The sequence below is a fragment of the Cucurbita pepo genome, chromosome LG05 (assembly GCF_002806865.2).
Source record: "Cucurbita pepo subsp. pepo cultivar mu-cu-16 chromosome LG05, ASM280686v2, whole genome shotgun sequence".
Classification (NCBI taxonomy): domain Eukaryota; kingdom Viridiplantae; phylum Streptophyta; class Magnoliopsida; order Cucurbitales; family Cucurbitaceae; genus Cucurbita; species Cucurbita pepo.
Genome location: NC_036642.1, coordinates 8,057,006 through 8,070,305, shown reverse-complemented (window position 1 = coordinate 8,070,305; position 13,300 = coordinate 8,057,006). Strand labels below are relative to the sequence as shown.

At 35.3% G+C, this 13,300-nt stretch overlaps 2 protein-coding genes across 2 annotated transcripts; both read right to left on the bottom strand.

Moving 5' to 3' along the window:
- Window positions 1-2,861: 2,861 nt before the first annotated feature.
- On the bottom strand, window positions 2,862-5,023 carry LOC111794761 (UDP-glycosyltransferase 84B2-like). Its single transcript, XM_023676896.1, has 2 exons — window positions 3,910-5,023; window positions 2,862-3,311 (listed from the first exon to the last, which is right to left on the bottom strand). The coding sequence occupies exons 1-2, from the start codon at window positions 4,963-4,965 to the stop codon at window positions 2,940-2,942; spliced, it is 1,428 nt and encodes a 475-aa protein (XP_023532664.1). The 5' UTR covers window positions 4,966-5,023; the 3' UTR covers window positions 2,862-2,939.
- A 5,209-nt stretch (window positions 5,024-10,232) lies between these two features.
- LOC111795107 (UDP-glycosyltransferase 84B2-like) lies at window positions 10,233-13,109 on the bottom strand. Its single transcript, XM_023677356.1, has 3 exons — window positions 13,068-13,109; window positions 11,054-12,123; window positions 10,233-10,601 (listed from the first exon to the last, which is right to left on the bottom strand). Exons 2-3 carry the CDS (start codon window positions 12,107-12,109, stop codon window positions 10,233-10,235), a joined length of 1,425 nt encoding a protein of 474 aa, XP_023533124.1. The 5' UTR covers window positions 12,110-12,123; window positions 13,068-13,109.
- Window positions 13,110-13,300: the final 191 nt, after the last annotated feature.

Below are 13,300 nucleotides of genomic sequence, written 5' to 3'. Positions count from 1 at the left end.
ATGATATGATATATTGTGATATGATATGTTATGGTGTGAGTTATGAAATGCGATTATGCTATATGACTGTTGTGATATATGATATGGTATGATATGTACTTGATGAGAATTGTTATGTCTGGAAGCATGAAACGTTATGATATGACATATGTATGATATGATTGACATGCAAAATGATGAACTAGCATGAAATATAACTCCGATATACACATGAAAGATATGATAAATTATATGAAAAACAATATGAGAAATGAAATGACAAAATGATATGATAGGAAGGAAGATTGGGGTTGTATTAAATGATAATGAAAATCGAAAAATGTTAGGATCTCATACATTATTATGTGCTCATGCATTGGGGGACACCTCTTATCCTTCATGATAGCACGTACACGTATGTTACGAGGCAAGAAAACGATCATTATGTTTATCATAATGTTATTGGGGTGTCCAGCATCAACAGCTACTAGAGAATGCTCGCCGACCAGGAAAGGGCCCCAGAAGGCGTGCGAGCTGACTAGTGAGTCCATACTTGCATGTGTGAACCGTGTACAGGAAAATTAAGTACACATCCAAGTAACCGTTAGGATAGCGGAGGTTGAAAATAAACTGATATGAGAGGTCTCGTTTAATGTCATTAGCCACAAGAAGTTTCAAAGGCCATACTTAAAACAAATGGCCCAATTGCTTCTTATTACTCCTAAATAATTATTGTTCAAACAAATTACTATTTTGCAAAGTCAATTGCATGCACTTGTCCACTACATTTATTATATATATATTAATTAGGTTAAAGTAATAAAAATATATTTCATAAAAAAAAAAAAAGTTTTAATACTACTCTTCAGTATAAAAAAAATATTTTCGAACTTTCAATAGTTTATTAAAATCTAGAAGTCTATAACGACTCATGTTTAGAAGCCTCAATTCCTCATCTACACTCATCTATGAGAGTTATTCAGCTCGCTTGCACTACCTTCCTTATTTAGTTTTCGTAGTGATTACTTGCAATGACCCATGTCCAGAATTCATAATCCAATTCTGATACTTGATGATCCCGACATTTCCTTGCATTCCTAGCGTCATGGTCATATTACTTACTTCTCACTTGAAAAAGTGAGGATTGTCCCCACAAACTAGCACAAGTTCTTTCATCATGTATTGTTCTCACTCATGTGCTTCTTCTAAAAATTTATTAGAGGTCATCGAACGTAGAATTACTTCAAGTAAAGCAAAGTTAATTTTGGAGTTCTTGTGATTAAGTCGCTAAAAAGAAATGTACACCTTATTTGAGTGAGAAGTAACTTTCAATTATTTTAAACATTTCTGAATGATCCCACTCTCAAAATTGCTCTCATTTCGGTGTGGTCTCAGTTTATTCACGTACTCCTAATTTACTCGGGTGTTACATTACCATAGCTAAAATTACTATCACAAGGCTCTAAAGAGATAAAGGAATCATAAATGGATTCCTTGATTAATTGATCGTTTACTTACCATTTGAGCTTGTGACTGTATTCTTGCCAAGAAATTAAGCATAATGCACCTGCCTTACACCCCCTCAAGAAATTATTTTCCATTTTCAATATCTATTAAAAACATATAAAACAACCTGTAAATCTAATAATATTTTATAAAGAAAAATATAATATAATATAATATTTAACATCATTTCTAAAAAAATTAAATTTCGATATTGCACCATATTCTTCTTACATATACATATATTTACTAAGTATATATATGTCACGACTCTAGTTTCTAAAGAGAACCAGAGTCGCTACTATGTACATGATATAACATTCCTTTAAAATTGTGTCATAAAATAATGTCATGGACTTACATGTTTAAGGAAAAAGTCTTAAAACAATACAAAGAAAAAACTTAAAATAAACATAGTAGAAGTAAAACATCAATACCCTACACTAACCTAAGATTTAATAAATAAATGTGACTACCCTATGCATGTGTCATGGTATTTAAATTGTGATGCCACCATCAACCGTGTAAGGGTACCTTGCCTTTATCTGAAATATAGAAATAACATGTGACTTGAGCATTTTAAGACATACTCACTAAGTGACCTTACTATTGAGGTTGGAGAATGCAAAGACATATAACATGAATGAGACCTATCATTTTAGAACCATATTCCCTTAGATGACTATCCTAACCGAGTCATCATCGAATGCGTATTTATTACTCTACACACGATCCATACATGTGAATATGGACCCACCAAGTAGTTCACACACCTCCTGATCCTCCTACACATGGCCTATACGTACGAATATGGACCCACCAGTCAGTTTGACCTCGTAGGCCTCGTATAAGGCAAGAATTTCCTTATTCAATTTTCTAACCTATTTCCATATATCAAAAAATTAGAAAAATATTTTAGAAAACAACCTAATGCATGATCATGATTATCGTACGGTGAATTTAGACTAAATGACATTTTTATGCCAATCAATTAATTTAAAACGAATATACCATTCATAATTAAATTAATATGAAGCAAAATTAACAGATATATGGTTCCTTTTATTGCTTAAAATTTACACAACCTTTTTAATAAATATGCATTACCATTTTTAAAAGTCTAAACTGCCATTTTTAAAAGTAACGTCTGCACTGCCTTTCAAAAAAATNAAAAAAAAAAAAAAAAAAAAAAAAAAAAAAAAAAAAAAAGTAATTTTTTATTTTATAAAAATCTGCATTATTTTTTAAAAACTCTATAATTAATTTTTAAACTTGATGACATATGTAAAGAAAATAAAATAAAATACTTACTATAAAAGATTTTAATTCAAAATAAAAATCAAAACATATAAATGGAACATAAATATAAACCTTTGACATTTTAAGAAACAAACACTGATTTATTGGATAGCATTACAACACATAAAAAACAAACGTAGAACTCCATTTGCATGCATCTAAGTTGTCACCTTCTTGCAACAAATGTCAGCAATAAATTCATCAAGATTCCGGTGAGAAGAACCGCCGTCCTCCACCGCTCTTTTGGCTGCCTCCATCAACTCTACTGCCCTTTTTGCCATTGCCTTTGCTTTTGGGCCGTCGGTCATCTCCCATATGCATCTCTCCACTTCTTTTGAACTAGCAACTCCATTATCTCCCTTTCTCATCCTCACACCTATCTTGAAAACGTCCGTTAACAATTTTGCATTTGTTGGTTGATCCGTCCACTCTGGAAATGCTATCACCGGAACTCCGGCGACCACCGTCTCAAGCGTTGAGTTCCACCCACAATGAGTTAGGAAGCAACCCACCGCTTTATGCTTGAGAACCTTGTTAGAAATACACGTACTAATTATTAAATATTCACAAGATCAAATGATAATTTTGTTGAAGATTATTAGGAGTGAGTCGAACGTTAGTTAAGTTAGGAGAAGATCATGAGTTTACAAGGGGAGAATACTATCTTCATTAGTATGAGGTCGTTTGGAGAATCCCAAAGCAAAGCCACGAGAGCTTATGCTCAAAATAAACAATATCATACGATTGTGGAGAGTCGTGATTCCTAATATGGTATTAGAGTCCTGCCCTAAACTTAGCTATGTCGAACAAAGAATTGTGGGTCTTGAAGGAGTAGTCAAAAGTGACTAAAATGTCGAACAAAGGGTGTACTTTGTTCGAGGAGGATGTCAGAGAAAGGAGTCAAATCTCGATTAAAGGAAGGCTTATAGTGTACTTTGTTCGAGGGGAGGATTGTTCAGGATTATTGGGTAGTGGTTTATAAGTGGAGAATACTATCTCCAATAGTATGAGGTTTTTCTGGGAAGTCCAAAGCAAAACCACTCGAGCTTATACTCAAAATGGACAACATCATACCACCCTGGAGAGTCGTAATTCCTAACTAATTTAGGAGTAAAACGTTAAACAAACCTGTTCTTGAGAGCACCAATTCACGACGAGTCCCCTCTCACCAATAGCCTCAAGAAACCCATCCGGCAGCCGAACAGTGCAACCCTCAGTAGATTGCTCAGGCGACGGTCGCTTGAACACCCAAAGAAACGGCTTCCCACTCATCAATAACGCACTAGCAATATTGTCAACTTGCTCTTGACACAAAACAAGAATACTCCCAAACGACACATAAACAACTGACCCCATGTCCCGCCCATCCAGCCATTGCAGGCAAGAATCATCCGCCTTCCACATGTCTACGCTTAGCCCACCCTCCACCACTTTCTCCTCCTTCCCAAGCAAAAATGGCGATACTAATGGCCCGATCGGCGATATCATCGGCCGAACAACCCCACCGTTCATTGACCCCAAAACCTCCTCCTCCAGCTCGTCGAACGAAGTCCCCAAAACCCACTTCACCTCATCCAAGTAGCTGAAAAACTCTGAGAGGAGTTTTTGGAAGCAAAGATAAGCATTGGGGTGGATGAAGGTAGGGAGGTCTTCAAAGTTGAGTAATGGCAAGCCGGGTAATTGGAGAGGCTCGTTCTTGTTATGTAAAATGGCGAACTCATTGAGTTTGTTAAAGAAACGATAGTAGATGGAGTAGAGAGCGCAAGGCTGGATCCAAAGCACAGCGCAAGGGAGATTGTTTTCTTTAGCAATAGGTATGAACCAAGGCACAAATTGGTGGAGGATTAGGCACGAGAATTTTGTAGTTTGGGATAATTTAGCAATGAGATTTGAGAGGTTTTTGCTAGCTTTGGTTCTTAGAGAGTCAATAAAAATGTCAGAGTTGGCGTCCCGGTCGAAGTCGAGGTCGAGGCCATCGGAGAAGAACTCGAATTGGATTGATGGGTTGGCGGGATCGGAGGTAGTAGCGTGTTTGAGCATACGGTGGCGTGCAAGGTCGGTGGTGGCAAGGGTGACATGAATTCCCTTTGAGATGAGGGATTTGGCGAACTTGAGCATGGGGTTCAAATGGCCTTGTAAGGCAGCTGAGGCCATGAGAACATGGATGTTTTGATCCAACACCATTGTGTTTGAAGTTTCTATGTTTTGGGTTGGAAAAGGTTTAGGAGAGGTAATGGGTTTATATACAACTAAATCACTTCTTTGTTTTTTGACAGTATGTTGTGTTTATAAAACGTTGTAACGGATTAAGTTAAAACTATGTTTGTTGAAGGTTGTAACGGATTGCTTTCCTTCTATGTCTTTGGTTGGAATTAGTGTCCATAAACTAATTTATATTACTTAAGTTTATTTAAATATGAGTGAACTCAAATCATTAAAATTTGTAAGGGTGGAACTAAAAAAAAATGAAAAACAACTTTAAAATTAGAACACGAAACCTATGTTCAATCATACATGTCTTGGGTTGATTTTTGTAATATTTGAACAAAATATTGAATAATTATTGTTCTTTATTTTATTTTATTTTCTATTTGTAAATGATATATTTATTTATTTATTTTTTTATTATCTAATATTACAAAAAAGTTATCAAAATTATAACCAAATTTTAAAAAGTTCAATGATTTGGGTTTATAAAATTGCAAAAATGGTTTTAGAAAGTAGAAAAGTATATTGTAATAGCTCAAGCCCACTCCTAGCATGTATTCTCATCTTTGGACTTTTCCTCAAGTTTTTTAAAGGGCGTCTGTTAGTGAGAGGTTTCCATACTTTTATAAACAATCTTCATTCTCCTTCCCATCGATGTGGGATCTCAGAGTTCATGATGTTGTTTTAAAAAAGAATGATAAGAGGCTATAACTTCTAAAGAACGAGATGTTATCAATCTCACGACGTAAAATGACAATTGCTCATTACTTCCATAGGGTAAAGTCGATATTGTCAGGAGATTACTGACCTAGACTCAAAGTCCTTTTATATCTCTCCAAAACTAGAGTTTTTTCATTAATGGCTCATTTTATTCTAATTAATTAGCATGAAATAGCCCATTGTGGTTCAACGTGAAAAGAAAAATAATTTGCATTAATCGAGCCTAATTACACATTTAATTGAGTTATTTGGTAAAATTTCAAAACATTTATGCTGAACCACAATGTTCTAGCAATTTTGGGAAAAAAAACCCGGCTGTCAATCTAGAAACAAATGAATGCAAAATTTTTTGGGGCTAACATAGAAATTATAATTCAAATCAACAAGGCACGTGGGTCATTGAGTACCAAATTAGGAACACCCTAATTGGACTACTTATATTTTTCCCACTCTAAATGGGAAGAAACAAACAATAGAAAAGGAAAAGGTTAAAAGAGATGATAGCCTCCAAATAGAGAAAAAAATGGAATAGACAAGAGAGGGCTTTGCCGCTCTTAAACCGCTCTGAAACCAGAGAGAAAGAAGAACCCTAATCTAGTAGCTGTTGACAGCAAAAGGAAAAGAAGATGAAGAAGGATAGATTAAGGCAAAGAAGTGGATGTGAGGAAGAGAACTGTCATTGAAGGACAACAACAAAGCTTGATAACTCTCTAATTCCTTACTCTCTTTTCTTATTCTATTAATTTTACATGATTGAGATGTGGGTTCTTCTGTTTAATTCAGTTTGTATGGAGAGCTAAATGGAGGCGAGAGAGTTTTATGAAGTTTAAATATGTTGACGATATGATTTTAGTTTATTAAAGTGTTGTTGTTAATGATTTACATGTTTGTTTAGTTGGTCATTTTACCTAAATAGTTGTTCTCTTATTCGAGAGAACAACGAAATTCTCTTTAATACTCCAGTTCCATTGTAAAGATACTGGAAGATAATAGAAGAAACCATTATAGAAGTAATCACCCTCTATGAATAATTCTTCTCCAGAGCATGAGAAATCTATTAAAATTAATTAAAATCCATCACAAAACTCAACAACTTATCTATTTAATCTCTCTTAGCCGAAACTTTCTCATTATTGTTGATTTTCTCATTGTTTCTGTTTTTAGGACGGTAGCGACATTTTGCATAATTTTGTTTAATTGTTTTAGAATCACCCACCCCATTTGAATGATACCAAATAATTTCCAGCAAAAAATAAAAAAATAAAAGAATGAAAATTAACCATACCCCTCTNTTTTTAGTGCCGTTGCCGAGAAACCTAATTTAGTTACTTTATTGTTGAAGATTATAGTGAGTTGGAGCAAAAAAGAAGCTATAGTAAGTTGAATGTCCTACGACTGAATTTACTGCTTTCTACTACTGAACTTTCTGCTTCTGAACTTACTGCTCCAGAATTGAGTGTATGAACCCACCTATGAGTTTGAAATTTATTTTGGATCCTAGAATAGAGAGAACCTTTAGAGAAGGTTGAGTGAGCAAAAGAGAATGACATAACAGAATATACAGAAAATAGACCTTCGAGCCCAACTAATCAAGAGAGAATTATTGCTAATGCTATTTATTTAGCAAATGAAAGGGAAGGAGCAATTCAAACATATGTACACCCAGCTGTAGAAGAACTAAATTCATGTATTATTAGACCCGAAATGCAAGAAACCACTTTTAAGGTAAAACTCGCGATGTTTCAAATGTTACAAACCATTAGGCAATTTTATGAACTACCGTCACAAGATCCCCACCAACATCTAAAGTTATTTTTGGAAGTTAGTGACTCATTCTGATTCAAAGGAGTGGATAGAGACGTGATTGGATTGAGCGTATCCCTTAGATTGGTGCTAAATCATGGTTGAATACCTTAGCACTAAGAACAATTGATTCTTGGAATAGTCGAGTAGAGAAATTTTTTATGAAGTATTTTCCACCCATTAGAAATGCACATTTAGAAATAAGATGGTTACTTTTCAACAATTCAAAGATAAAAACACGGGAGAGACTCAAGGAGATTTGATTGAATATTTCTATTAAACAAACAAGTAGTAGATGTTTCCACCAATGAAGCTATTTTGTCAAAGATGTACAATGGAACTTATGAGATTCTAAAAAGAATAGCATCTAATAATTGACAATGAGCTGATGTGAGGAGCAATCCAGGAAAGAAGACTCGAGGAGTACTTGAAGTTGATGCTTTGACCTCTATCAATTCTCAATTAGCTTCAGTAACTTATATTCTACAAAATCTAGTGTTGGGACAAGGTTCCAAAGCACCGGTTCAAATTGTTGCTGTAATGACCCAGACAACAACTAAATCTTGTGTATATTGGAAAGGAACAAACTTTTGGTCAACGTTCAAGTAATCTCGCTTCAATTTTTTATGTGGGGAATCAAGCTAGTCCAAGCAACTAGAAAAATAATCCCTTCCCAATCACTTATAATTCGTTCTCCTCCCCAATCGACGTGGGATCTCACAATCCACCCATTTGGGGCTTAGCCTCCTCGTTGGCATATCGCCCGGTGTCTGGCTCTGATACCAACTGTATCAACCCTAGATTTTCTGCTTAACCTAAAATCGCTATTGTATACCTATCATGAATATCTAATGCAAAAATACTTCATTGAAAACTTTATAATCAAAACATGAACTTGGTCTTACCGGTCTCTACTAAAGCCTTTAAATAAAATAATAATAATTGAAATAATAAAAATAACATAAAGTAACAGTGTCCTACACTCACCTACATACTCCTAGATTGTAATACCATTGTTAGCTGTATAGGTGTGTCTCGCTAAAATAAGAGTAAAAGGTGGCTTGAGTATTTTAAGAAATACTCAGTAAGAAACCACCCTATCAGGGTTAAATGCAAACACATACATCTCATGAATGAGACCTATCATAACAGTCTATTTTCCTATATCAGCTATCCACAAAAATCTACACTCACCTACATGAATTGTACGTTTTATGTTGCAGTTTCAAATGACTATATCCACAAAAATGAATAAGTATACAGTAGCAACTTTAGACTATAAAAAATCTAGAGTCGTTAAGAAAATGAACTTGGATGGAACTGAACTCATATGACTAATAATTTATCTAATAAAGCCCTAAGGCATTCCAAAAGTAACTTCACCTACCTTAGTAAGTCCATTTCAACAGTTTTATGTTTAATCTAGCTAATATTTGCTTAAGTTCATCAAATTCCACCATAAACTTAAACTTTAACGACATACAAGCATCAATTTTATAACGCATATATCATACTAGAAAAGCTTAAATAAATTTTGAACCGAGAAAGGAAAACTCTTTAATCAAAACAAAAGGAAAACCAACTTGGAATGCTAAAGAACTTTCNATTGAAAACTTTATAATCAAAACATGAACTTGGTCTTACCGGTCTCTACTAAAGCCTTTAAATAAAATAATAATAATTGAAATAATAAAAATAACATAAAGTAACAGTGTCCTACACTCACCTACATACTCCTAGATTGTAATACCATTGTTAGCTGTATAGGTGTGTCTCGCTAAAATAAGAGTAAAAGGTGGCTTGAGTATTTTAAGAAATACTCAGTAAGAAACCACCCTATCAGGGTTAAATGCAAACACATACATCTCATGAATGAGACCTATCATAACAGTCTATTTTCCTATATCAGCTATCCACAAAAATCTACACTCACCTACATGAATTGTACGTTTTATGTTGCAGTTTCAAATGACTATATCCACAAAAATGAATAAGTATACAGTAGCAACTTTAGACTATAAAAAATCTAGAGTCGTTAAGAAAATGAACTTGGATGGAACTGAACTCATATGACTAATAATTTATCTAATAAAGCCCTAAGGCATTCCAAAAGTAACTTCACCTACCTTAGTAAGTCCATTTCAACAGTTTTATGTTTAATCTAGCTAATATTTGCTTAAGTTCATCAAATTCCACCATAAACTTAAACTTTAACGACATACAAGCATCAATTTTATAACGCATATATCATACTAGAAAAGCTTAAATAAATTTTGAACCGAGAAAGGAAAACTCTTTAATCAAAACAAAAGGAAAACCAACTTGGAATGCTAAAGAACTTTCAAACTAGACCTAAATTTATCGTATAAATATGTCGATAGCATCAGGTAGAGACCTTCGCTATTTTGGAAAGATGATAGAAGGCATTTGATTCTCAGTAAGATTTTAGTATTTTGTTCTATTTTCCGTACTCTGATAAAACTTTATAGATAGTAACAAAATTAATGAATAATAATGTGGGTAAGAAACTAATATTAAAAATCCAAAGATAATAGAAATTAAAGAAATGAAAGCATAGATAATAACATTACAATAGTAAGAATCTAAAATAGCTTTGTAGATTAATTTTATAGATAGTATTATAACATTACAATAGATAATAGATAACAAAGAAATGAAAGCATGTTCATGCGATCTCACAAACCCCAATTGCATCCATTTTACTCGCTTTTTTGCCCAACAATGTCAGCAATGAACAGATCAAGATTCCGGTGAGAAGAACCACCGCCCTCCACCGCTCTTTTGCCAGCCTCCATCAGCTCAGCCGCCCTTTTCGCCATTGCCGTCGCGTTCGGGCCGTCGGTCATCTCCCATATGCATCTCTCCACCTCTTCTGAGCTAACAATTCCCTCATCTCCCTTCCTTATTCTCACACCCATCTTGAAAACATCCGTCAACAATTTGGCATTCGTAGGTTGATCCGTCCACTCCGGAAATGCTATCACTGGAACCCCGGCCAACACCGTCTCTAGCGTTGAGTTCCACCCACAATGAGTCATGAAGCAACTCACTGCTTTGTGCTTGAGAACCTTGTTAATGTTGAAATATAATTCAAAGTGTTAGAGATATGATTCAAAGTAGTGAGCGATATGATATGATTCAAAATATTAAAAGTACCAGATATTTTAGAAGATTGTAGTAGATTTGAATTTATCTAAAATTTTCTTAATTTACTGTGTGTTTGTGTATAAGCGTGGAATTGTGTAACGATTTAACAATTGAGTCAGAAAACAATAATTGTATAACTGTTTAAAAATTGAGTCCGAAAATATTAATAAACATCATCTATTTTATATTTTCCTATCTCTTTCACCATCCTCTCCCTTAAAAGAATCATTGTACAAAACATTAAATACTTGCTTGAACAAGTGAACTTATAAGTTTTTTTTTTTTTTTTTTTTTTTTTCCAAGAAAGAAATTATATTGGTAATTGTTACCAATTATTAACCTTTCTTGAAAAAAAACAAAATGTTCAACAAACCTGTTCTTGAGAGCACCAATTCACGACGAGCCCCCTCCCACCAGCAGCCTCAAGAAACCCATCCGGCAGCCGAACAGTGAGACCCTTAGTAGATTCCTCAGGCAACGGTCGCTTGAACACCCAAAGAAACGCCTTCCCACTCATCAACAACCCATTAGCAATATTGTCAACTTGCTCTTGACACAAAACAATAATACTCCCAAATGACACATAAACAACTGACCCCATGTCCTGCCCATCCAGCCATCGCAGGCAAGAATCATCCGCCTTCCACATGTCTACGCTTAGCCCACCCTCCCCCACTTTCTCCTCCTTCCCAAGCAAAAATGGCGATACTAATGGCCCGATCGGCGATATCATCGGCCGAACAACCCCACCGTTCATTGACCCCAAAACCTCCTCCTCCAGCTCGTCGAACGAAGTCCCCAAAACCCACTTCACCTCATCCAAGAAGCTGAAAAAATCTGAGAGGAGTTTTTGGAAGCAAAGATAAGCATTGGGGTGGATGAAGGTAGGGAGGTCTTCAAAGTTGAGTAATGGCAAGCCGGGTAATTGGAGAGGCTCGTTCTTGTTATGTAAAATGGCGAACTCGTTGAGTTTGTTGAAGAAACGATAGTAGATGGAGTAGAGAGCGCAAGGCTGGATCCAAAGCACAGCGCAAGGGAGGTTGTTTTCTTTGGCAATGGGTACGAACCAAGGCACGAATTGATTAAGGATTAGGCACGAGAATTTTGTGCGTTGGGATAATTTAGCAATGAGATTTGAGAGATTCTTACTACCTTTAGTGCTTAGAGCGTCGATCCAACTTTCATAATCGGCGTTCGTGTCGAATTCGAGATCGAATCCATCGGAGAAGAACTCAAATTGGATTGATGGGTCGGCGGGATCAGCGGCGGTCGTGTGTTTGAGCATACGGTGGCGGGCTATCTCGCCCGTGGCAATGGTGACATGAATGCCCTTTGAGATGAGGGATTTGGCGAACTTGAGCATGGGGTTTAGATGGCCTTGTAAGGCGGCTGAGGCCATGAGAACATGGATGTTTTGATGGAGCACCATTGTGTTTGAAGTTCCTATGTTTTGGGTTGGAGAAGGTTTAGGAGAGGTTGAATGGTGAGAGGTTGGTATGATGAGCTAAAAGGCAAATATTGGAGAGCACATGGAGAAGTTCCAATACATTGTGAAGTCACCGGTGGATATAGGGACAGTAATAAAACTAATTTAAAGCTCTTTTTGTTTTGTTTTAGAGCGTTGAAAAATAGGGACATTGTAGAATTACATTTTTCCAAAGGCCAAACTTTAAACAAATGGCCCAATTGCTTCTTTTTAATTATAAATCATTATTTAAAATTAAAAAAAAAAAAAAAAAAAATNTTTATATCTAGAAGCCTATAACGACTCATGTCTAGAAGCCTCAATCCTTCGTCCACGCTCATCTAAAAGAACTATTCAACTTGCTTACGCTGCCTTATTTAGTTTTCGTAGTTATTACCTGCAACAATCCATGCTTAGAATTTAGAATCTAATTTCAGCACCGGAGGGTTCTTTTGTTCACATGCATCTATTATGACATGGTTATGTTACTTTTCGCTTCTAAAAGTGAGGATTGTCCCTACAAACCAACACAAGTTCTTTTTATCATGTTTTATCTTCACTCACATGCTTCTTAGGAAAATTCATAGGAGGTCACCTAACATAGAATTGCTCCACGTAAAGTACAGTTAATTTTGGAGTTCTTGTGATTGAGACAGTAAAAGGAACGACGCTCCTTGTTTGAGTAAGAAGTAACTTTCAATTCTTTTAAGCATTTCTTAGTCATCCGATGATTAATATTGCTCTTATTGCAATGTAGTATCGGGTTATTCACGTACCCCTCTTTACTCAGGTGTCACGTTTGATGGTGTTAATATAACACATGCGGAAGTAATTTGGATCTTAGGCACTCTAGGTATATCAATTATAGTAAATTAGCTAGCATGTTGAAAAGTATTAAAATTCAATGAGTTTGAATACTAACCTTTTGTAATTCAAATTCCTTTTTCCTCACGAACCGGTTTCAAATGACCACTAGTGTCTTCCCTACTATTCTCCGGCCTTAGAACGGGATTGTGGAATCCAGTGAGTGACTAAACTTGAAAGGAATTTAGTATATGTCAAGAGAGAGTTTTGAGAGAATTTTTCAAAGCTTTTTTTTTAAAAGTACTTTACATGTACCTTGATCACTCTATTTATAGAGTGATATTTGCATGT